General features: G+C 41.8%; 3 protein-coding genes across 4 annotated transcripts; 1 reads left to right on the forward strand and 2 right to left on the reverse strand.

The window, feature by feature from the left end:
- Positions 1-16: 16 nt before the first annotated feature.
- zgc:113229 (uncharacterized protein LOC550612 homolog) lies at positions 17-9,079 on the reverse strand. The gene is made up of 7 exons (XM_041944633.1): positions 8,841-9,079; positions 5,705-7,165; positions 5,470-5,621; positions 3,421-3,862; positions 3,149-3,284; positions 2,817-3,034; positions 17-1,854 (listed from the first exon to the last, which is right to left on the reverse strand). Exons 2-7 carry the CDS (start codon positions 6,584-6,586, stop codon positions 1,609-1,611), a joined length of 2,076 nt encoding a protein of 691 aa, XP_041800567.1. The 5' UTR covers positions 6,587-7,165; positions 8,841-9,079; the 3' UTR covers positions 17-1,608.
- Positions 8,432-14,051, forward strand: rad9a (RAD9 checkpoint clamp component A). The gene is made up of 12 exons (XM_041944634.1): positions 8,432-8,714; positions 8,844-8,914; positions 9,043-9,116; positions 9,281-9,329; positions 9,900-10,014; positions 10,172-10,271; positions 10,483-10,586; positions 11,147-11,253; positions 11,498-11,562; positions 11,672-11,770; positions 12,829-13,063; positions 13,398-14,051. The coding sequence occupies exons 1-12, from the start codon at positions 8,681-8,683 to the stop codon at positions 13,506-13,508; spliced, it is 1,164 nt and encodes a 387-aa protein (XP_041800568.1). The 5' UTR covers positions 8,432-8,680; the 3' UTR covers positions 13,509-14,051.
- tbc1d10c (TBC1 domain family, member 10C) lies at positions 14,007-22,794 on the reverse strand. 2 transcript variants are annotated; one of them, XM_041944631.1, is made up of 10 exons: positions 22,694-22,794; positions 22,151-22,291; positions 20,384-20,489; positions 20,000-20,107; positions 19,525-19,631; positions 19,209-19,323; positions 18,927-18,992; positions 18,195-18,384; positions 17,744-17,901; positions 14,007-16,683 (listed from the first exon to the last, which is right to left on the reverse strand). In XM_041944631.1, exons 2-10 carry the CDS (start codon positions 22,285-22,287, stop codon positions 14,065-14,067), a joined length of 3,606 nt encoding a protein of 1,201 aa, XP_041800565.1. In that variant the 5' UTR covers positions 22,288-22,291; positions 22,694-22,794; the 3' UTR covers positions 14,007-14,064. The 2 variants fall into 2 exon arrangements, with proteins under 2 accessions (XP_041800565.1, XP_041800566.1); XM_041944632.1 differs by lacking the exons at positions 18,927-18,992; positions 19,209-19,323; positions 19,525-19,631; ... (2 more) ...; positions 22,151-22,291; positions 22,694-22,794 and adding an exon at positions 18,765-18,785.
- Between the last annotated feature and the right edge of the window lie 195 nt (positions 22,795-22,989).

Below are 22,989 nucleotides of genomic sequence, written 5' to 3' on the forward strand. Positions count from 1 at the left end.
AGAGGGAAACATCCTGTAGTAAAAATGTTATTTTATTGTGAGCAGTTTCATTTTACAAGACGTTTTACGGCGTCTTAACTCCAATAAACTGCAACCTCCTGTTTGTCAGCCAAAATATTAAACCTGAATAAATCCCCTTCTCGTTTTCAGTTAGCTTTGCTCGAACGAGCCAGAATCTGAAAAACATGTTGAATACAAAAAAAACCCCACCTGTGCTGAGAATAAACTTATTTGCGTAACATTTTGGAGTATTTCTCTTTCTTGTCGTGTTCGCACACTCACCAACTGCCCTTTGTCTCCGTCCTGCACAACTAAAAGCACAAACAGTCCCTTAATGATGACATGGTTGATAATGGTGTGTGTGTGTTAGGGGAGGGGACAGCAGTAGGGTAATTGCGTGTGTGGTTTGAGGTTTACAAATGGACCATTATTAGGCTACTTCTGGGTGATGATGCACAGTAGGAATGTTACTGGACAGACTAATGGACTAATGTAAGTCCTCTTCTTTTTTTTTTTTTGTCCGGACAATCCAAAATGAGTCTAAAAATTATCTGTTTATTTCTCTGATTCACTCCCACACTTTCATCTCAGACATTTAGCTACTTTTCTTGCTCTCTTTCTCACCCACATACTGTACATTTTAGTGCCTGGGGCACTAATAGTTGAGCTAAAGAGCCTCTTAATGGCTCTGACAGTGATTTATGAGAGAAGATAGCTGTGAAGGGACGCCACAGAGGAACTGACAGCAGTTAGCCACCAAGTTTGATGTCCTAATTTAATTACATAAATCGATAAAATGCATGGAAAGGAAATGACAGAATATGATACACAATGCCACGAGGGGCTCTATCTCTCTGAGGGCTGCCTCTGTAGCTCGTCTGTGAAAAGTTTTTTGACGGCTAGAACAGCATTTGAAGGCCAAGCAAGGCTGGATGCGTGTGCCACAGTGAAACATGGAGAGGCAGCAAGCAAATGGATTCAAAATATGGTTTCAACATTTCAAGAGTTGAACAGAGAGCTGTAGACTCTCAGAGACCACTGGCAGTCTGCAGCCACTTCAGCTCTAAATATCTCTTTCCTCCTCTGGGGTTGAATTTCCAGGATGGCCGGACATTGAGCCATTACTGAGAGACAGAGTGACACGCACAGCAGACCAGAGAGTCGTCTGCTGTTGTACAGTGTGAGACAGGAGGAGGAAGAAGAGGACATCAACACAATATGTCATATGGCAACCAAATCGGCTTATAAGCGATGATGCCACGTTGGCACTGTGTGATGTGGCATGAGTCTGATTCAATGCTTGCGGTATGTAGATGGTTGTAGTTGCAAAGGCTTGAAATAGTCTCAACACGGTGGTGGGACGAGGAGCAACAAACACAGAAGTGCATGAGGTGTCCAGACAGAAAGTCTGCAAACTTTCATCTTAACGTGGCCTTTAGTTGTCTGTTAAGCCTTAAGTTCATACGTCTCACAGACAAGTGTAACAAAAAAAGTAAAGGTGAGGTTATGATTGAATTAATATGAGGGTTCCTTCAAACCAGATGAAGCTGCTTTTGAGACAAGCAATCTCACCTGATTAGATTTATTTTTCATTCATTTTTTGTTTCACTATCTGTGCTTCCTCCCCGTGTTCCTCCTCTTCAGAGCCAGTATCCAGGCAGGAAGAGTAGGCCGGCGTGCAGGTGCCACCTGCTCCATCACTGCCTGCTCCACCTCACTCTCCTGCTCTACCACAGAGTCCTCCTCTGCTCCTGAATCCTCCTCTGAGTCTGTCGCATCCAGATCCAGCTCTGGAGGCGCTATGGTCACCACCTCCTCTGAGAAGCGAACCCGCCGGTTCTCCTCGACTCGCCTCTGATCCAGAGTACGATGAAAGGAGTAAAGAAGGAAAGATGAAGAGAAGAAGTAGTTCATTCAATGTCAGATTTACTCAGCTTTCTGAAACGTTATATTTAACATTCATCACTCAAACAAACAGTAAATTCGACATATATGAGGAAAGCATAATGAATGAATATTTACATGGTTTTACAACATTCCTAGTTACCCTAATTAGGACCAAATTACATCATTCTTTTTATACCATCTTGGAAAGGATTCTGAAATTGTTCAGAAAATTCTAAACTGTAAAAAAAATGTTGCCAACATTACAAAAAACAGACAATTTCATTAAAAAATACATGTTATTGTGCAGACAATATCAACAATATCAAAACGTCTGTAACTCCTGTTTTTCCAGGAGTTTTATTTGTGCATGAAAAAATGTACTTTACTTAAATAATCTCATTTTTGAACAAAACGTATTACATCTACAGTCGATGAGCAGTTCAGCCTCATCCAGCTGCAACATAAATCATCTCCCAATCCATATTAGAGTACTTGACTGTGTACAGCACTAATCTATGCTAAACTATTAAAATCAACAGACTACATTCACCGTGCAAAGCCAATCATAATGTGGCTTTTTATCTCTTTTACTTAAACTTAATGAGAGAGACAGCAAAATAATTTTTCGAAATGTGTTGTTTTCTGAGATGTTTCTGGGGGTTTTACCACCTACAGTTTTTTCCAGCTGTGAAAACATCCTTCATTTGCTTTGTGCTTTGCGTTGTGGAAGAACAGTGTGGGCAGCACACTCAGAAGTCAGTTGTTTTAATTTTGAGCGTTTTGAGTAAACTTTCTTGACATGCTACATACTCAAACCTGTTTAGAATTAGCATCAAGTGTGGACTATGGACATGTGCACACTGTGTAGGTGGCATTTTCACATTTTATACCACAAGGAGGCAGTGTTATAAACTTTTTTTTAAACTTACCCTTTTCGTCACTATTTCCACCGAGGACTCTGAATCCTGGGATATGGAGTGTTTGAGGACACCCTTGGGTGCGTGAGCAGAAGGAGTCACAGGAGACAAGCAGAGAGGTGGTGGAGGAGGAGAGTTTAGGACGTATAAAGGTATGACGTCATCACATGACTCTCCTGTCTCTGCCATCACATGGCTGCTTGTTGGACTCACTGAAGATATGGACCCCCCTGCAAGACAGCAGACAAGAGAGCTGAGTTTTTTTCGGCTGCAACAAACATCTGACAGCCGTCAATTCAAAAACCAAAAATATGCGACTATACAGAGTATTAACTGGTTGTGACCTCTGTCTGCCTCTTTTGAATCACTTCGCTTCTCTGTTGGAAGTCTCTCGTCTCTCCTCTCAGCTGGCTGATGCTGTCTCTTTCTGTTGAGGTGGACTCTGCTCTTCAGCAGCGAGTTGTTCAGAATGTCTGCAGGCTGCAATTTCAAACAGATAACAGGGTGACAAACTGACAAAAGTTAAGTTCAGGGAAGTGCTTACATGTGTTTTCATGTTGATGGTATAGTAAAATCATTCATTTTGAGAGGATGAGCATCAGAACAAGTATGCAACCTGTACTAAGGAGAGAGGTCTCAGTTGCTGTCCCGGTGCACTGTCTCCACACCGCACATGTGATTGGGTATGTCCATGCTCCATGGGTTCTGACTGGTCCGTCTCTCTGTGAGCAAACTGCTGTCGCCTTCCTTCTGAAACATCCATGCCGACAGGTAGGAAAGCACCAGGCGATATTTGTGCCATGCTTAAATCTGAATCTGGTGTCGCTTCGGTGCCCCTGAAGCTCCACTGGTTGTTCACATCTCCTTGGTGGTTCAAAATCTCAGGTGACTGACGGCTATCATGAGGATTTGGCGGGATTTTGAGTGTCTCTGATGGCCTCTGATTGGCTGAGGCGGCTGATTGGTTTGGGTTTAGGAACTTGGCCCACTCTTGACCCATGACAATCTCCTCCAGTAAGCTAAATGAGCCCAGGCCAATGTCAAAGTCACTCGTAGACCTGGCACAAGAGAATAGAATCTGTCAGCCAAAATTACAAATGAAAGAAGAAAACAAACAATGAATTTATCCTCCACTCTCCTGGTGTCATAGATACTCTTGTCATACTTTGTCTAAGGTATTGCATTAAATTGTTACAGTATTCTTTTTTATCCTGTTGTCCATGTTAACATTTGTTTTCTCATTTTTCAGTGGTCAGCTTTAGTTCTGTGCTCCTGCTGATCTCTCAGAATGGGGTGTTCAGCTCACTCAGTCTGGTGTCCCATGCAGTCAAACGGCTGATTGTTCGTGGTGGCGGATAAAGATCAGCCTCACACTTATTAGATTTATTTTGCTCTGAAACACAAATATGTTTAATCTTTTTTTCTTAAGCTACGAACAAACTTTCCAGCTGCAACTGCAGAAATTGGCTGTTCAGGAATCGGTGCACTAAATCACCAGAGGTGTATTATTCCACTGCTGAAAATTGTCCCCAACAAATACACTATTTACTCCTGCCGGATAACATTTGCCAAAAGCTACAGCGCCCAGCTGTTTCAGGATATTCTGGAGCCTTTTTCAAGAATAAAAGTGTATATTTGTGACTCGTTTCTAGAGATATCAGTCTTGTGTGAACAGTGGGAACAGGTGAACTGTGGGCTGAGTGCTTCAGAGGACGGAGACCCTTAAAGTACTGAGAGAAACATTAACTTATTGGTGGTTTCTGGCTTTTAATGGGATTTGCTGGCATCCTTTATGGGTAGTTCTCTCAGTGTGTGTGTGTGTGTGTGTGTGTTAGAGAGAGAGAGTGTTTCATCTCCATCTACTCAAACACTGCTTGAGTACAACTTTGAGGTATTTGTTTTTAACTTCATTGTTTCCATTTTATGCTACTTTATACTTCTCCACACTACATTTCAGAGGGAAATATTGTACTTTTTACTCCCCTACATTTATTTGACACCTGTAATTACTAGTTTGCAGACTTAAAAGATAAAAATCCATAATACACATATAAAATAGGATGCATTGCTCCAGTACATTAAACTACCCAACCATTCATAAACTTCACCACAACCTGCACTATAATTAAAATACAGTTTACACATTAGACGATCAGTCATAGTATAATAATGTATGATTATATAACACAGACAAGGGCTATTGTGTATGCATATTGAGTACCTTTGTCTAATTCACTGCAAGAACATTTGCTCATAGTTATTTCCCAAACACTATTCTCACATTGTGGTATTACTGCTTAAGTGAAACATATGAATACTTCTTCTATCAATGGTTTTGTTGACATTTGTTGTTCACATTCAAGGAAGAGTTTTGCAATGTGAAAGTGACTATTGATGGGCGATGACAGACGCTGTCAGTGACAGGGGTGTGTTTGGCACATCAGACCAGACAGGCACACTGGAGAGAACAAATATTAGTGCATACTAATTTCAAAACTGCAGCTGGAAATGTGTCAGAAATACCTCACATATTGTACTCGTGTTGCTTCAGGGCTGAGCGACAAATAAAAAAAATTACTTTAAAGCTTATAGCCTGTCTCATGCTGACTTCAGTGTTTGTTTGGGTGTATTTTTACTTGTTTAGAAAAATTTCTCGATTGATTACCTTGTGTACCCTTCATTAGTGCCGTCTTCTGTGCCTGTCAGAGGGGTTTTGCTGGGATCACTGCTGTCCAGTGAAGGGACGATCCGTCCGTCCTCCTTATCTGATGTTATGATCAGAGTTTCTGCTGTCAGCAGCTGGTTTTGAGGTGGAATCTGTGAAGAAAACAAGTTGCAGTTTCACCTGAAGATGTTTATTTTTCTACATAAAACAAGTATGATCACATTGCACTACTTACTTTAGTCCCTTGCTCACTCTTCTGGCCTTCCCTCTGTTCTTCTTCTTTTTCCTTTTTGCCAAAACTCCCCGGCCTGTCCCTCCATCTCTCCTTGATCTTCTGAGTCCATCTTCTCGTTTTGTTCTCAGATGATCGCTGTTTTCTTCTCAGGCTGCTGTTTGTTGAGTATTGGTCAGTCAGGACAGTCTGCATGTCTTTACTTTGTGCCAAAGCTCCAAAACCTCCATTTCCCATATGGAACACTTCATCATCTTGACTTCCTGTGCCAAGATTTGCTTCCGAGGGCTTCGAGGACCACACATAGACTTTGGGTGTAAAGCCCTGGTCATGGTCCTGATTCTGTCCCATGCTTGTTGCAGCATCTTTATTATTAGGGGTGTACCTCACCCTGTCCCTATCAGTCCTCTCAAAGGAAGTGATATCAGCATCCATAAGTGATTTAGCAGGAAACAGCTGCCCTATTCCTGTTGGGGTGATCCCAGGCTGTGTGGCCTGTCCCAACACCCTGTTCTCACCCATGCCACCATCAGTATTGTCTCTCTGGTTGGGGAAGGAAATGAGACCCCTGTCCACGTTACAGCCGAGACCTGGTGGGTTTATTACCCCACCTTTGAGGCCGCAGTTACTGTCCGCTGCAGAGATCCCGAACTCTTTCGAGGGTATACCATTAGTACAGAACTCAAAGCCATTTACATGACTGCTGGTCACTTTCTGGAGGTTGGAGGCTCCTCTTTCTCCACCTTGCCCCCATGTGGAAGCAGTTGTAATGGGTACAGGTGTGTGCAGGTATGCCTGGCCCTCTCTTCCTGACTGGAGCTTCAGTCTCTGCAGCATGGACTGCAGCAAGGCCTGAGTGTCTGCTGAATTACCCGACTGAGACATCTAGGAACAGAACTGCTGTGTTTTAAATCAAGAAGTCACAGAAAAGCATGAAAACGATGAGTGCATGCAAACACTCTAATGTAATCCACTAAACAAGGATGGATTCCACACAGGCTTATGTAATGTGTTGCTTTAAAAAGAGGCTGGAGACCATGACAGAAGAGATGAGCTGTGTGTTTCACATCACCCCTTTCTCCAACTTTTGCTGTTAAGACGCTTCTGATGGTTGTTTCCCTCTTTTTTCGTATTCCAATCTTTTTCCATTATCTTCTTAACAGTTTCTCATGACAAGTATGAAGACAGGTCAGTCTCTTCAGGTTTTACTTCCTCTGGTAGGATACAAAATCTTCTTTTTCTCTGTGTAGGCTGCTTGCCACACTGCCTCCACTCCTCCATAATCCTCAATAGTTTCAGCAGCACTCTGACTTTTGTCTTCTCGTGTCTTTTCAAGGTCTCCCTCTTTCGCCAAATGTACGTGGTTTCAGGATACAAAGGTTGTTTTAGTCACACCTCTTTGGCAGCAGTCATCAGCGAAGGGAGGAGAGACGGTGCCTGGCAGCGTTCCTCAGATCTTACACACTGAAGTAGACCAGCGAGAAAGACCAGTGAGGTGAGATAATTGTGCTCAGACAGTGACTCTCCCTCACTCTCTCTGCCCATCTTTCTATTTGCTTTTCCTTCCTTCCTATTCCTCTCCCTGGCTCCCTCGCTCACACATGTGCACACACACACCCTTTCTCACCGCTGTGACCCTCGAATGGTAATTACAGGGCATTTTTTAGCAAGCAGCTGCTATTTATATGTCTTCAGAATGAAAGAAATATGAAAATGCCAGCAATGGCCTTTGGAATAACCCATTTTATAGGAACTCTGTGAACTCTATTGTCTTTTTTTGTGAACTAACAATGTGTAAACAGGTCTTTACTGTTGTTGTAAGAATAAAATCTGATTTAGTTTATTAGTTTGTAATTACGTTTTAGAATTTACGTGTATAATCCCCTAATGTGACACTGTACAGGAGACTGGAGAGCAAAGAAGTTATTTGTTTTTATTCATATTTATTGATGTTAGCCACCAGCTGATTATTTTCATATTATATTGCTTTCCCACCTTTTCCATTTCCCACAAACGCTATAATAATAATAGCAATAATAATAATAGTAGTAAAGTATTACTACTATTATTTTTTTAAGGGTATTTTTTCTGGTGCATGGAGAAAAGTTTTTTATATTATTAAATATTACCATATCGTTATGTCATTGTTATGTAACATACATATAGTGTTGCTGATTAAGGCAGAGCAAATGTACATAATTTATGTTCTGTTGTATAGTTTAATGTATAAAAATGCATCATAATGTTTATGGTCATCAGATGTTTGGTATTTAAAATTTCTGCAAAGTAACTTGTTGTCAGATAAATGTAATAAAGAGAACAATATTTGTCTGTAAAGTGGTATAAAATGGAAATATATTGCAATATGTACATACACAAATCAAGTACAATTATCTCAGAATTACATTACAGTACTTGAGTAGATGTAGTAGTAGATTCCCAACATTGACATAACTTCAATATAAGCATTGCATTGACCTAATAATCAACAAAATCTTAATTCACATTAATAGTGACGCCATATAATCATTTACAACAACTCAATTTCTTTGTCCTCCATGATAATCTCATGTCAAACATGAATATTCCAACTTCATGTATTTAGAAAGAACCTGTTGAAAAACACGCAGCTGTCAATTCAGAAGATAATTGCGCATGCGTGTAATCTCGTTTAGTCCCACGCCCCTTTGACTTCTTGCGCTTCTGATTGGTCAACAGTGCGGAAGCGGGTTATGGCGGCGTAAACAACGCAAAGATTGGTAGTCGAACCGCTGTAGAAACTAAAATGTAAAAATTAAGTTAGAACTATATGTATTATGTTGTAAGCACTTAGAGGATTTCGGTTGAATGTGCAAACTATTAAAACCCACTAGTTCACCTCTTGGTGGTGTTTAGCCGCTTTTTTCGGCTAACGTTTAGCCAAATTTGCTAACGTAACGGAAAAGAAGTATCCAACTTTAGTTAGCCTTATTTGTAGAAATGGACTGCGTCGTGACGGGAGGAAACGTGAAAGGTAACAAACACTTCCTGCTTTTGTCAGCCCTGTTTTAACTAGAACATCAACATATGATAATAGTTAGCTGTATCGTAATTCGGTTGTGTGTATGTGTATGTGTGTGTCTATGTACTGTGTATGTACCAGTGCTGGCCAAAGCCATCCATTCTCTGTCCAGGATCGGTGACGATCTCTATGTTGAGCCTCAGGACGATGGGGTAAGCTTCTCTGATATTGCCATATACACCATCACTTCCTCCTGCAATGCATATAGTCGCGTTGTTTCCTGTTGGTGCACCGTTTGCGTCAATGAATAATACTCATTTGAGTCTTTTTTTTCTTGTAGCTGGCCCTGCGGTCTGTGAACTCCTCCCGGTCGGCATATGCTTGCTTCCTGTTTGCACCACTCTTCTTCAGCAGGTGCAGACTGTGTGCCTGTGTATAAACGACACTGTGGTGTCTGTGTGTGTGTGTGTGTGTGTGTGTGTGTGTGTGAAAGAGAGAGAGTGAGTCACTGAACATCAAATTTTTGTGTGTCATCTCTAGGAGCCTTAATCCAACTTCCACACCCATTTCTTGTGCAGGTACACTATCCCCAGTGGGTACGCCTTCCGCTGCAAGATGGCAATAAAGGTGCGCTGAGAGAAAAAGATGAGCTATGGTTCTTCTGATGCTGTACAGAGTTTAGGTGTCATATTCAATAAATTTGCATAGATTTTAATGTGCTATGTCAGTGGTTCCCAACCTTCTTTTGTATGGCATACATCTCCAAAGCCTTATCAAATGAGCTCAAGTACTCCATCAACATCACCACCTGTTGTTTGATATTATTACAATCATTCTTTCATACAATACATATGGATATTTACATGATTCACAGCAGAGTCTGACTAATGAATGAACATCAGAGTTTCTTAACTTCAGAAGCTATCTTTCCGGTCATGTTGCTACCGTGGTTTTGCTTTGATGCTATCTTTGTGCAAATTTTGCGAAACCTCTGTGCTTCCTTGTGTTAACTGTTTAGAGTACTTACTTAGATTAAAGTAAGGCCGGTCATGTTTGATATGTCCTTGATTGTGACTAAGATGTTGTTTTCAGTGTAGAGGGTTAATACCGGAATTATTCAAATACATATTAACAGGTCTTGTCGCTTTAATTTTATTCTTTTGTAATCCATCTTGTGTTTCTCTATGTGTGAGTCAGAGTGTGCAGGCTGTATTTAGGTCTCTTGTGTCGCTGGAGAAAACAGTGGAAAAGTGTCACATCAAGCTGGATGAGCAGAAGGACCGCCTCACCTTCACCCTGCACTGCAAACACGGTATCAGTGCTTCATTTCCTTCTCACTTCACAGTGTTTCACATGCATGATTTCAAAAGGATTACATCTTATTTAAACTGACACATGTTCATTCATGTAGCACATCATGCTTTTATTGCTTGTCATTTATGTGGTTGTGTTTGGTATTTTCTCTGCAGGTCTCCTGAAGACACATAACCTGTCTTTTCAGGACAGTGAAAGCTTACAGGCAGTTTTTGATAAAGACAGCTCTGCCAATGTATTCAGATCCCAGCCCAGGTCTGTAAAATATTTAAACTTTCTTTTTTAGGAAAATATTAGAGATCTGTCAGTCTCTCTTTCTATATTTGTATCTGGTTTTCCTATTGCCTTTTAATTGGTGTTTCAAAATAAGGGATTTTTAAGGCTGATACAGATATTTTTAGACTACATTTGTTTTTTTTTATGTCCTTCCTCACTCAGCTCACTTTTTGTTTTCCCTTGCTCTCAGGCTGCTGGTGGACACAGTTGTGCACTTCCCTCCTTCTCTGGAAGAAGTGACTGTGTCCGTGAGTGATGAGCGGATGTGGGTCAGGAACCATGTGGAGGAAGAAGGTGACTTGGTATTCTTTTTTTTTTCTTTTTTTTTTTTTAACTCAGCAGCTACAAACATGCTTGTTTGTAACACTTGTGCACTGTGTTTTTCCAAAGACCTAACTCTCTGTTTCTTCATTTGTATCTTGCTAATCTTACATCGAGTATCCAAGTAATGTAGAATAAGAAAGATAAACATTTTGGTTCGACAGAACTTCTTTGTAATCAGGGTAGCTTTTTAACAAATTTACAGAAGTCTCAAATGGTGTATTCAGTCAGTACAGCAGCAACTTTCAACAAAGTTTTGCATTACAAAAACAAGAAAGCATCACTTTTATGTTGCTGTTAGTGACATGGTGAAATAATGCAATAAATGGAAAGAGGATAGATATGAACCCAGTGGTGCCCTTGTGTGGTAGAAAGGCAGAGTTGCATTGTGTAGTCTTGGTTGTCTCTTACGAGTAGATGTACATAGTTTTTCTAGAATTAACAACAATATAATTTAAGAATGTAAAGTAATAAAGCTTTTGTCCTCCACTCACTTTTCTCACTGCTTCTCTCACTGTCTGTCTCCCTCTCAGACCAGTCGAAGGCCATGCTGACAGAGCTGTGTCTGGCTTCAGACGAGTTCGACCATTTTTCCGTGCGGACTCACAACAGCGTCACCTTTTGTCTGAAGGAGTTACGGGTGAGACAGAGGACAAAGGGAGGGTTGACAGAACAAAAGAAAATGATTAGGAGGATCCTAGGGAGGGAGAAGATTGGAAAATTGTGGAGAGGGAGAGAAGTGTTTTGAGGGAAAGGACACTGATGGTAATTTGCAGACAGTTAAGAATATGCTGTGGTTGATATTTCTTTAAAATAAAGATGTATTGCATTGATTTACTTATTATGGAGGTTTGCTAATTAAGTTTCTGTCATCTCTCCTCCAGGGTTTGTTGTTGTTTGCAGAGGCTACTGGTCTCCCTATTTCTATTTTTTTTGATGAACCAGGCAGGTAAGCATATTGATGCTGCAGGTTAGCAACAGCATACAGATGTTCGTTCATCACCTGTGTTACCAAAATGTACTGACATTTACATTGTGTGTGTGTGTGTGTGTGTCAGCCCTATAGTGCTTTCAGTAACAGACAGTGTCCTGGAGGGGAACTTTGTGCTGGCCACTCTGTCTGATGACCTCAACCGCCGTACAAAAAACAAAAGAAGGTAACATTTAAACAAAAGTGGATGCATAAGATGATGTGGGACTGAAATGTTTCCTGTCACTCCAGTGTTAGAGAAGGCCACTAGTAGAACAAAGTAGATATAAAAATGTTTTGCTTTTCATCCAAATGGTTTCTTCTGTTGTAATGACAGGCAGAAAATTGCCACCATTTACCCTGCAGAGACCCTGCCTGATGGACAAGAATACACAACCCTGATTCCAAATAAGTTGGAAGCTGTGTGAAACATAATTTATTCAGAATGTGATAACTTGCTAATCCTTTTTGTGTTCCAACTTTTTTGGAATCAAAGTTGTAATTGAGGACAACTGTTCAAAAGACACCTTACTTTTGACATCCTCTGAGTGGAGAATCAGTTGACTGTGGCAGAGTATAGCGACAGTTTGGTCGTAAAATCCTGTTAAATTGACGCAAACAACAATGTCGCCCTAGAAAAGGTAAAATCAGATGAAATCTTTCAATGTACAATTGTCATAAATGTAGCGCACATGATGCATTGGGCGTGTGTGAGGCTGAATTCTCAGCACTTCCATTATCAGTCATGCATAAAGCATGTTGGGTAATAGACATGGGCAGGGGTTGATATTTTCGCCTACGTTCCTGCAAACTGGAGTTGAGTGTGATGTCCTGCTAGTCTCGGACTGGGATGATTAGCATACAACATACAGTACTTCCCCAACAAAAACTGTTTGTATTTACATCTTCAGCCACCAATTGACGTGACTGCTCTGCATGATAATTACAAATTATTTCCAAAAGAAGCCATACGGATGAACAGTGTAACTGGTATCCGACACCAGTGGGCTTAATTTTTCAATTAGTCTGTCTGAGACAAAACCTTGGATGCAGTTTAGCAGTTTTTAAACAAATCCTGGACTCTGACAAATGGTTTCTGACTGGGTAAAGAGCAGCGTTAAGGAATATTAGTGAATTTGTTTGACTAAAAGGCTGCTCAATGAAACTCAGTATGGAGCCATACAGAGATATGTCTGACCTTTCTCTTTGTCATTCATGTCATATTTCCCTTCATTCTCCCCTCAGAGCACCAACACCCCCGCCCCCTCCTGATGACTTCATGAATGACGACATCGACTCCTACCTCATCACCATGGATACCAGTATTGCACCAGGTCCCTCTGCTACAGGTCCACCCACACCCCCGTCAGCTAATTCCACATGTTCAAAACAGCCTGCTGCAGCCAATCAAAGGTCAAGGCTATGCAGTGAGGAGGAGGAAGATGAAACGGGCGATTCAGCAAGACCACCTAATAAAAAGGTAGGGCCTAGTTCTCACATGAAGAGATTGAGTAATTAAAGGGCTCAGACAAAAATGGAAAAAAGCTGGTAGATAAATATCTAACAGGAGGGGAAGCTGTCTGTTTGTGTATGAGGGGTCTGTGACTTGAGCGAAAGATGAGTCTCAACTTCTCTAATTAGATAAACCCCAGTGACGAACATGAGTTCAGATTCGAGTGTTTTTGTGTCAGATCTCAAAGTTTTGTCTTGTCTTGGCAAATCACGTCAGGACTGGACTTCGGGTAACAATCATGTGTTTTACATTAAAAATAAATTATAATATTCTGTTTTTGTCCTGTGCTGCCCTCCCACAGTTCTGTTCCCTGTTCTTTGGATCAGTGCTTCCTCCATCTTCTCAGATGTCCACTCAACCAGTGACAAGTCAGGAAGTGTTGGCCAGTGACAGTGAGGATGACACACAGTGAAGCAGAGTGACGGATGGAGAGGAGAGAGATGGGCTGACCTGAAAATGTGTTTGTGTATTGCTTTCACACACATGCCACCTGCAGCACCTGAAAAGACACTGTCACCTCGAACACTTATTTTCCATCTTTACCGGATTCTTTTTTACATGGGAAAAAATATGCAAAGACTGTACAGTACAGCATAGGATGGTCACTGCCAGTGTATTCCAACTTTTTACTCGAATATAATGTGAATTTTGACTTGAAAATATGGTATTATGTGAAAGTGGACATGAAGCACTTCCTGTTTATTTTGAGTCTGATCGAGGCGCAACGAAAAAAAGCTCCTAAATAAAAGAGACATATTTTTCAAAAGTATGTTAACGTTATTTTATTATTTATTTACATGTCAAAATGTTCAAGTATGACAGAGATTTGGGGCCCCCGCACATCAACCAGTGTGGAACTCAAACTAGCTCCTCAACAGGACAGTAAGACAGGATCTGGATGAGGTTCGAAGCACTCAGTAAAACACCTCCTCATCCCTCCAGATCCAAGAATAAAGTTTTTTTTTTTGTCAAAAGTAAGATTCGGCATAAGAAGTAGAGTATCTAAGTGTCTTTGATCCAGTCTTTGCAGGCTCATCACTGCTCCCTTTCTCTTTTTGGACCTGGAAACTTTTCCCCCTCGTCTGCGGTTTCCTCCTCTCCTTCTCCAGCTCCTTCTCTCTCTTCTTTCTCAACCTCTCCTCCTCTTTCTCCAGTCTCTCTCGCTCCCGTCGCCTCCTCCTCCTTTCCCTGGAACTCAGTTTCTCCTCCCCCTCTTCCTCGGCTGGTTTCTCTGTTCCTGTTCCATCACTGAAGTCCTGAATCAAGATTTTGGGGACTTGCATTTTGGGCGTCCCCTTTGCTTTGGCCTTTTTGGGCTGCTCTCCTCTCAGTCTGCGGAAGAGACCAAAACGTTTAGGGGGGTCGGGCGGCGCCTGCTGTACCTGCGGCCCTTCAGTCGCTTCTGCAGACAGCGACAAGGTGACTTCTGAAGTCACGTTAGGATGACTTTGGGTTGGGTTCCCAGCTCCCAGACTGGACTGTGATTCAGTGTGTTTAACTTCTGTCTGATTAGGGATAGACTGTGAAAGGCTAGTTTTCTGTGGCATGGTGAAGAGATCTTCAGAGAGCCTGCGCCCTAACCTGGACCCACGGGAGCTGGATGACTTGCGGATGCAGAAATCCCCAGAAGACCGGCTACCGCGATGCCCAGGGGCTTGTGTCAGGCCGCTGTTATTCATCTCAGTCTGGTCTTTTATTGGGTGGGACTCTTTGTCTTGCACTTGCGGGTTACTGTCAGTATTTGAGTCTGTTGGTTCAGTCGAAATGAAGACGTCATCTTCCCCTGCTGTGTTTTCTTGAACATTCGTTGTGCTTTGATCCTCCTCCATAGCACCCACTGTGGCTTGGACCTTTGGTTGTTCAGGTGCGGGTTCCTCAGTGGTGCTCGTGTCTACTGGACTCATCTTCCCATCAGGCTCAGCCATGGGATTCACTTCTCCCTCCTGTGCTGAAGTCACCTCCTTCTGTGGAGGTGCTGTGGAGTCAGTAGTCTCCTCGTTAATCTGAGTTTCTGCTGGTGTTTCCTCTGCTTGTGTTTGATCATCATCAGTCAGCGATCTTTCTTCTCTTTCCTGTGTGAATTCAGTTTCTACTGCACTGCACTCTTCTTCTGAACACTGAGAAAATGCTTCACTTGACTCCATCACAATGTCATTTAAAACTAGTATTTCTGCTTCAGCTCCTGCATCGGCCACTAAGTCAGTGCCTTCTTTTGGTTGTATGAATTCAGGTGAACACAGTATTAATGTCTCTGCTTCTGTTTTGTGTTGTTCTGAGTCTTTTTGTGCTATTTCAGCCTCAGATTCTTCCCCTGTGGCTGTGTTTTCCTCTACCTTTTCCTGAGTCTGAGCCGGTACATGAGTTTGTGTCTCTGTTTGGGTGTGGGATTTTTGTTTAAGGTCTGTTTCTGTTAATGACTCAGTGCTGTGGTATTTTCCTTCAAATGCATCCCTCTTTGAGCTGTTGTCTGTGATCACTTCCTGCTGTTGCTGTTGCTGTTGCGTCTCTGTCTCCACTGTAGGACCTTCGACAGTTGGGGCCTTGCCCTCGCCTTCCGTCTCCGAGCTTGGACTTGTCTGAGTTCCTGTTTCTGAACCTTCTGTTATTGTGTCCACCTGCGTCTGCTGCACATTGTCAATTTCTGTGCACTCCTCTGGTTTCATGTCAGCCTGAATCATGTCTTCCTCACATGGGTCTACGTTTACCTCCGTCTCCACCTCAGTGTTTGTGTCTGCATCAGTATCTGTCTGTGTCTCAGTGTGATTTTCCTCCACAGCAGCTGTGTGTTCACTTTGTGCCTCTTTGTTTTCTGTATCTTTATTTGTGTCTTGGACCTCGATGCCCTGGTCTTTGCTTTTGCGACTCTGTTGCTCCAGGTCTTGTGACTGGCTGTAAGAGTCTGGCTCCTCTCTCTGTCGAAGAATTTCTGAGTCTCTTGTTGGTTCTGTCTCCACATATGTTTCTTCTGTCTGTTCTGTAAGCATTTTGCTTTTCGGCTCTTTGAGTTGGCTTTCCTCCTTTTCAGTGATTCGTGTTTCTACATGTTCAGTCTGTTCTTTTACTCTAACTGCTTCATCTTCCTGCTCTGTTGGTATGTTTTGGATGTTGTCCGTCTTTTCAGATTCCTTCTGTTCAGTGTTTCCTGTTAGTTTCGGCTCGCTCTGTTTTTTATGTTCCTCTGAAACTACGTCCTCCTCCTGAACGCCCTGCACCATCTTCAAATTTAACTCCGTCCAGCTTTTCCAGTTCTCCTTTGTTCCCATTGAGAGATGCCTTACAACTCTGCCGCCACCTTCCCACTCGTCTGCGTTAGCCTTCCCCCCTTTTCCCCACTTCTTTTGAAGGATGGAGGGGGACAGCGAGAGGGTGGAGGCCGAGCGAGCAAGAGGGACAGACAGGTTTCCTTTCTCTCTCTCTTTCCTGTCTTGTTCTTCCTCGTTCTGCCGAGCCTTTGTCCACGCCATCTGGTATCCCTGGCAACGGCCTCTGGGGTCAAAGGTGGATGAAGGTCTGTCTTTCCTCCACTTTTCTAACTCCTTCTCCGTCTGCTTCTCCAGATCTCTGGCTGACAGTGGCACCGAACACACCTGAGGAAGGAAGAAAAACGCTGGTCTCACTTTTGTTTTACTGTAATTCTCCAAATTTGGACAATTAACAGTTTTTATCACGGTATTACATTTCATCCTCATTGTGTAAAACATAAATAAAACTGAATGTGATAATCTGCTAATCCTTTTTGATATATGCTCATTTGAAGACAGTACAGCACAATATAATACAAATCAACTTCACTGATTTTTGTAAATATCTGCTTATTCTGAAGTTGATGCAGCAACGCATTTCAAACAAGTTGGGACACGAGCAACTAAAGACTGGGAAAGTTGTGGAACGCTCCAAAAACACCTGTTTGGATCATTCCACGGGTAAACAGGTTAATTGGTAACAGGTGATAGTATCATGATTTGGTATGAAAGGAGCATCCTGGAAAGGCTCAGTCGCTCACAAGCAAGGATGGAGCGAGGTTCACCACTTTGTGAACACATGATTGTATAAAGGATGTTATTGGATGAGTTGTAAAACCTTTGTCGATAAACACTGTTTGCTTGCCCAACTTTTTTGGAATCGTGGTTGCATAATTAACGTAGTACCACAGAGTCAAACATATAGAAATGTAATAAATTGGTCGGTCATTGTGGTAATAACACAATAATGATAAGCATGTTGCAGGCTAATCTAGCCTTGCTTCTACAGGCTGGTGCCTTAATGGAAAGTGAAAGAATATTCATGTTTGAGCATTGTTTTAAGTTTCCGGCAGCCCGTTCTGTCAGTGTGAAAAGGCTTTGCTTTTGCGCTTAGTGTGTATGTAAATGTAGAAAAAGCGGTCACTTCATGCTTAACCTTTAAGCCAACATGGACGAGAAGTCCTAAACGTGCTGTGGATGAAATCGTATCATCTGCTGAGCTCACATGTAAACAGATCCATGTGTACAAAGACAGTTAGTGAACTTTGTTTTATTAAACTACTGTACATGGGGTTAAGTTTAAAAAGCAATTATTTTCTCAGTAACATCAGTAAAGAAATCAGTATCTGGTCCGCAGTAAGCCAGATTTTCTCACATCAAAATCTGCCTTGTGTTTCATTCTTACCTCTGCGATGAAGGCGTCGTCTTCATGTTGGACCTGCTCCCTGACACCCCTCAGCCTCTCCAGAGTCTCCATCTGTCCCTGACACTGCTTCCTCTGCTCAGCCCGGCCCAGCACCCGACGCACCAGCACCACTGCCACCTGGAGCAGCACCCGCACCCCTGCACAGAAGGGGAGAGGTAAGAGTGGATTATGCTATAATATATAAAACAGTATAGAAGTACTTCTATTTTTAACCACAGACAACCAATGACCAATGTCACTTTAATCAGGTGAAAGGAAATTTCAGCTTTCAACTTCAAATGTATTATTAAAATGTATTTTCCTTCGATCTTATACCAGGATATACAATACGACGTAACACAAAATTCCAGATTATTTTATCTAAGGAATTACATATTTCGTTGCCTCCCTTTTTTTAAATAACCCACAGCTGCCCATATGGAGGACGTACCATAGCAGAAAAAGAGGTCCCAGACTCGCAGCAGTGTGTTGAAGGGCAGGTGACGTGTGAACAGACACATCAGCCAGTCAGTGGCGAACATGAGGGGCTCCACTCCGTGGTGCTGCAGGTGTTTGTGTGCAGCTGGACACGCCCTTTTCAAGACCCAGGTCAGCATGGCCGCATCAAACAGGACGCCCTCCTGCAGGAGGACACATGCTTAGACTGTTCAGGAGATCAGAGATCAAAGTGGTGATTTGTTTCATGGGCCTGTAATTTCCTAATAATAAGAAGTTTCTTTGGGAAAGCTAAATTATAAAAATATGGTGCTACTTATGAAAATGAAAGGCTTATCAATGAAAATACAAATCAGTGGAAATATGTCTCAATCTTTGTCGTAATGAGTTTAAAAAATATATTTAGAAGAAACTTCTTGGAAATGATAAGTAAAGATAAAACTTTATTTATCCCACGTCGGGGAAATTAAAATGTTATATGCAGGAAACAATAGATCAAAGATCCTGTAAAATAAAGGATTACTGAGATCAACAAAGTTTCTTTGAGTAGGTGATTCATCATTACCTTCATGAATCCATTGTTGTTTGCTGGATTGGAGTTAATTTACAGCAGAAAAAAAAATCAGCTTTAAAATTCAATTTACGGGCCTTCATGTAAGAAACCAAGTATGAGAGGTAAAACGGGTAAAAATAAGTGACGTGTCAGGGACATTACGTAGGTCCTCACCAGCAGGGGGCTGTAGTATCCGGGCAGGTACTGCTCACTGATCTGCACCAGACACCAGAAGGCCTCCTGCCAACATCACATCGGTTTAGATGTGACAAGAGCTCATTTAATTTTTTGACAATTATAAGTTTCCAGAATGTTGTCAGTCAAGCTGGTTCTGCCTCTGAAGCAGTGTTTGTGTCATAGGACACAATGCCAATATCTAGATGAATGAAATGTTTTTGTGACGCGTTCGCAGCTTGTTTATTGGACAGAAGGGTAAAGTGTGTTATTGATCGGTACCTCGGCTGGCATGTTCATCAGCAGCACTGCAGCCACAGGCCCCTGCGCCTGGCAGTAACCCTCTTCTGGTTGGTACTGAGTGTAGGCTTTCAACACCCGGAACAAACCACGCTGCCTACACACACGCACAAATAATCAGTTACACAATACCGCAAGTTTAACCCTCCCGATGATGGGTAGATGGAAATCACCTTTGCAGCAGAAAACCAAAGAAAGCGGCGATGTAAAGACGCAGTATTAGCAGCTGAGACACACTGAAGACTAAATAAACTGTAGCTCGTCAACAGAAACGAGCAGAATTCAAAATGTTTCGAACCCATGTCCATCCTTGGAAAGGAACATTTCATGGAAAGGAAACTGTCGGTCCAGGTCTCTCTCGATCACATCCACCCAGCTCTGCAGAGCAGACTGCGAGTTCAGAGCCTATGCAGAGACGAAAGACAGTTTAAGTCACAGTTTGTCTTCAACATCAGGCAAGTCAAATGGACTTGTTTCCAGTTTCCATTATCTACTGCATCAAGTGCTACAACTAACATTTAAATCATAACATTTAAGAAGCTGGGAGCAGAAAAATATTTGTCATATTTGCTTGATGACATTAGCAATGAATTGATTGTCAAACTCTTGTCAGTACATTTTCTAATCAAGGAATCAATCAGTCAAGGACGTGCTGTTGCAGGACCGGTCACGCTGTGATTCAGCCGTTGAGACAATATATCGCTGACCCCTGCCATCCGGGGTTGTTGCTGATTTGAATGCATTCACCACAATGAGAGCGTTTCATTTCTTGCCTGGTACAGATCTTTGTTCTGTTTCATCCTGTCCGTGGCTCCACACAGCAGAGGCCAGCACTTAGCTCTCAGTGAGGCTGGGATGCCTTTCTGACACTGCACTTTGACCTGAAGAGACGTCGGTAACAGACGACATTTTGACTCATCATAGAAAGATAAGCACAGGTGTTGCAATTATGACTCTGTTCTATTCAAGCGTCCCAAGATGCATGCACAACACCGGGACCCTGAAACTGAGGCAGCTAAATGAAATTTAGCATTAGTTTTATGATTTCTTATGCTTTTGCTGCTCAGACATGTCAAAAAGTCTTTCGTGGAAAAGGCCTGTCATCCTTCATTGAGTTTGGGAGTTTATACGTTCTAATTATCTAAGATAGGACACACCTTACTGGTCTTCTTCAACAGGATGCGATCCCATTGGGCAATGATGTTTATCCATTTCGCCTCCCTCTGCCTGACCAACTCAGGGGGTGGACCCACACTGCCGACACTGAATGGCACACAAACCAGCAGATAAGCATTCTGAAGCAAACATTTTCGATGCAAGAATGATAGCGTTTTATGCATCTTGTCTATTGACTTCACATACTCATTTAACTGGAGACCCTTGAAGTCGGTGTGCAGGTTTTCTGCATGCACTTTGGTGTGCTGCCATTATAGAAAGACAGCGCTCAGAAAATCAAGACAGGAAACAGGAAAACCACACGGTCGCAGTTTTAAGTCTCCATGGCAACAGGTCAGGATGTTATGAATGAGGAGAGTGTGAAGACGGCAGGTAGCAGTTTGCTCTGCTGGTCTTATCTTGAACAGTTTCATCCAGTCCTGTTTTTTTTTTTCTTTTTTCATCGTTGATTAGATATACTGGAAATATGTAGTCAGTTGATTGGGAAAAGGTTTGCTGGGATTATCTGAAAGCAGAAACGCTGTGTATTTTTCATGTACGCTGTCTCAATTCCTGTTTGCACTCTTTCTAGCATTGATTTTCGACATGTACAGAATTATAAAATCCACATTAACACAGTGTCTCTCTCCTGCTTTTAAATGAATGACTTAAACTTACCTTGGCAAAACAGAGTAGTAGTTTAGTAGCTGACCCTATATAAATGGCTACTTATAAATATTTCTGCCAGAAGGTTTAACTGTAGGATTTATTGACCTTTCATGTGGCTGTCTCCTCGTCTAAGCTCTCCCACTGCAACTGTGAAGTTCAAACTTTACTTTCTGTGTAAACAAGGCTTTCTTTCACTTTTTAGCGGAAACATTTTGCTCCTGTTTGGCCCGTGCTTTACATTTAGAATGCACGTTTTTATTAACAAATAAATTGTTTGGAGGCTGCAGCTTTCTCATTAAGACCTGCTGACTTATTGCCTTTTGCAGTGGCATGCTATTTGCCCAGCTGGCTCTGCGTCTTGGATGCACATGCTGTTCTATCTCATAAAAGCATGGATTAAAATACTGGTCTTCAGATATTTGTTCTCTTTAGAAATGCGTGGTCTTGCTTTTAAAGAAAATGACTTCAAGGAACGCTATGCTGCCCAGCAAACTTTCAGCATTCAGGGGAACAATTTGTTTTTAATCATCTCTTCTGATACTGACAGAAACAACCAGAAAATATTTAAATCTTAAGTGTTAAGTGTTAAGTTAATGCAACACAGAGCAGAGGTTCCTAGCTTGGACGTTGGAAAAATTTGAGGGGTCACCTGTGGTTACACAAAATTACATACATAGTACATTTTTTCAGATTTTCCCTACTTTTGGCTTTTTGCTGTGTGAAATACTGGATATTTCACCTCAAATAAATCACCAGCAACACGCATACATAGGTTCATTGTTGACTGGAAAAAAACACAATCATCAACAAATGAAAACTACTTTGTTTTTAATCATTCATGAAAATAAGTGCTGGTCACAGACCTTGAGGTGTGTTTCTTGTACTCTATTTGATTTTTCATTTTTTTTTATATTTTTCCAGACAGGGCAAATAGAAACGTAGACAATAGAGACTCATCTCAAGTCAGACTTCACTGGTCTTTCTGCCATTTGACCTGTTTGAATAACAAGAGAATGAACACAGAGAACCAGTATACCTGGTTTTGATTGACAGTGCCAAGCTCAATGACACTACACAAGTATAAATGTGGACCGACTCACCCAGCTTTGGATCCATTGGTCACAATGAAGCCAAACCGGTCTGTCTCAGGTTCCAGACCAAACTCTGACCCGGTGTCAGATCCAGAGCTGTCCTCTTCGGCGAGGTTCTTCTGGGCTGGACTGGATGGACTCAGCATCTTCCTGAAAGAGAAGAGGAGGCTCCTCAATATTCAGCACGTGATTGTGTACTCCATCATCATGGTCATGCATCTGATGCATCAGAGACTTGTGACTTTACATGCTTCCTACATGTAGATATATCAATGTTCAGCACTTCCAATCCAAAAACACTGCTCAACTGGAATATGTTCACATTTTTATAGTACAAACAATGTCCTGCTACACTTCAGAACATTTTAAAGGTACACACTTTACATGCCACAAGCCAAGGTTATGACATCTGCTGGCTCAGGTTTTTTTTTTTTTTTTTTGGCTTTGGTTAAGCAGTTTAAATCAGCTTTCTTCCCTCCCTCCAACCGGAAACATTACCACAACAGAACAGCTGTTAAAGCTAAAATTAAATAGGCTTTTAAATGTAATTACCTTTTACATTTCCGTCATGTTTGATCACTTGGTTGTTGAAGGGGTGAAGAGTGAGATCCTTCGGTGATGAGAGAGGAAGACAAACTTCCTCTCTCTCTCTCTCTCTCTCGCTCACTTGCGCACACTCCCTCTCTCAGTATTGCAAATGCATCATGTATCTAAATCAACTTCCCTTCGGCTGTTATCGCAGTAAAACTGACTATTTACGTAAATGCTCTTTTTTTAACCTTTCATGGAAGTGATACTCTGATGTTTATATATGATTCAACAAACATGACATCAGAATGAGTGAGAAA

This window comes from Chelmon rostratus, chromosome 9 (genome assembly GCF_017976325.1).
Source record: "Chelmon rostratus isolate fCheRos1 chromosome 9, fCheRos1.pri, whole genome shotgun sequence".
Classification (NCBI taxonomy): Eukaryota; Metazoa; Chordata; class Actinopteri; order Chaetodontiformes; family Chaetodontidae; genus Chelmon; species Chelmon rostratus.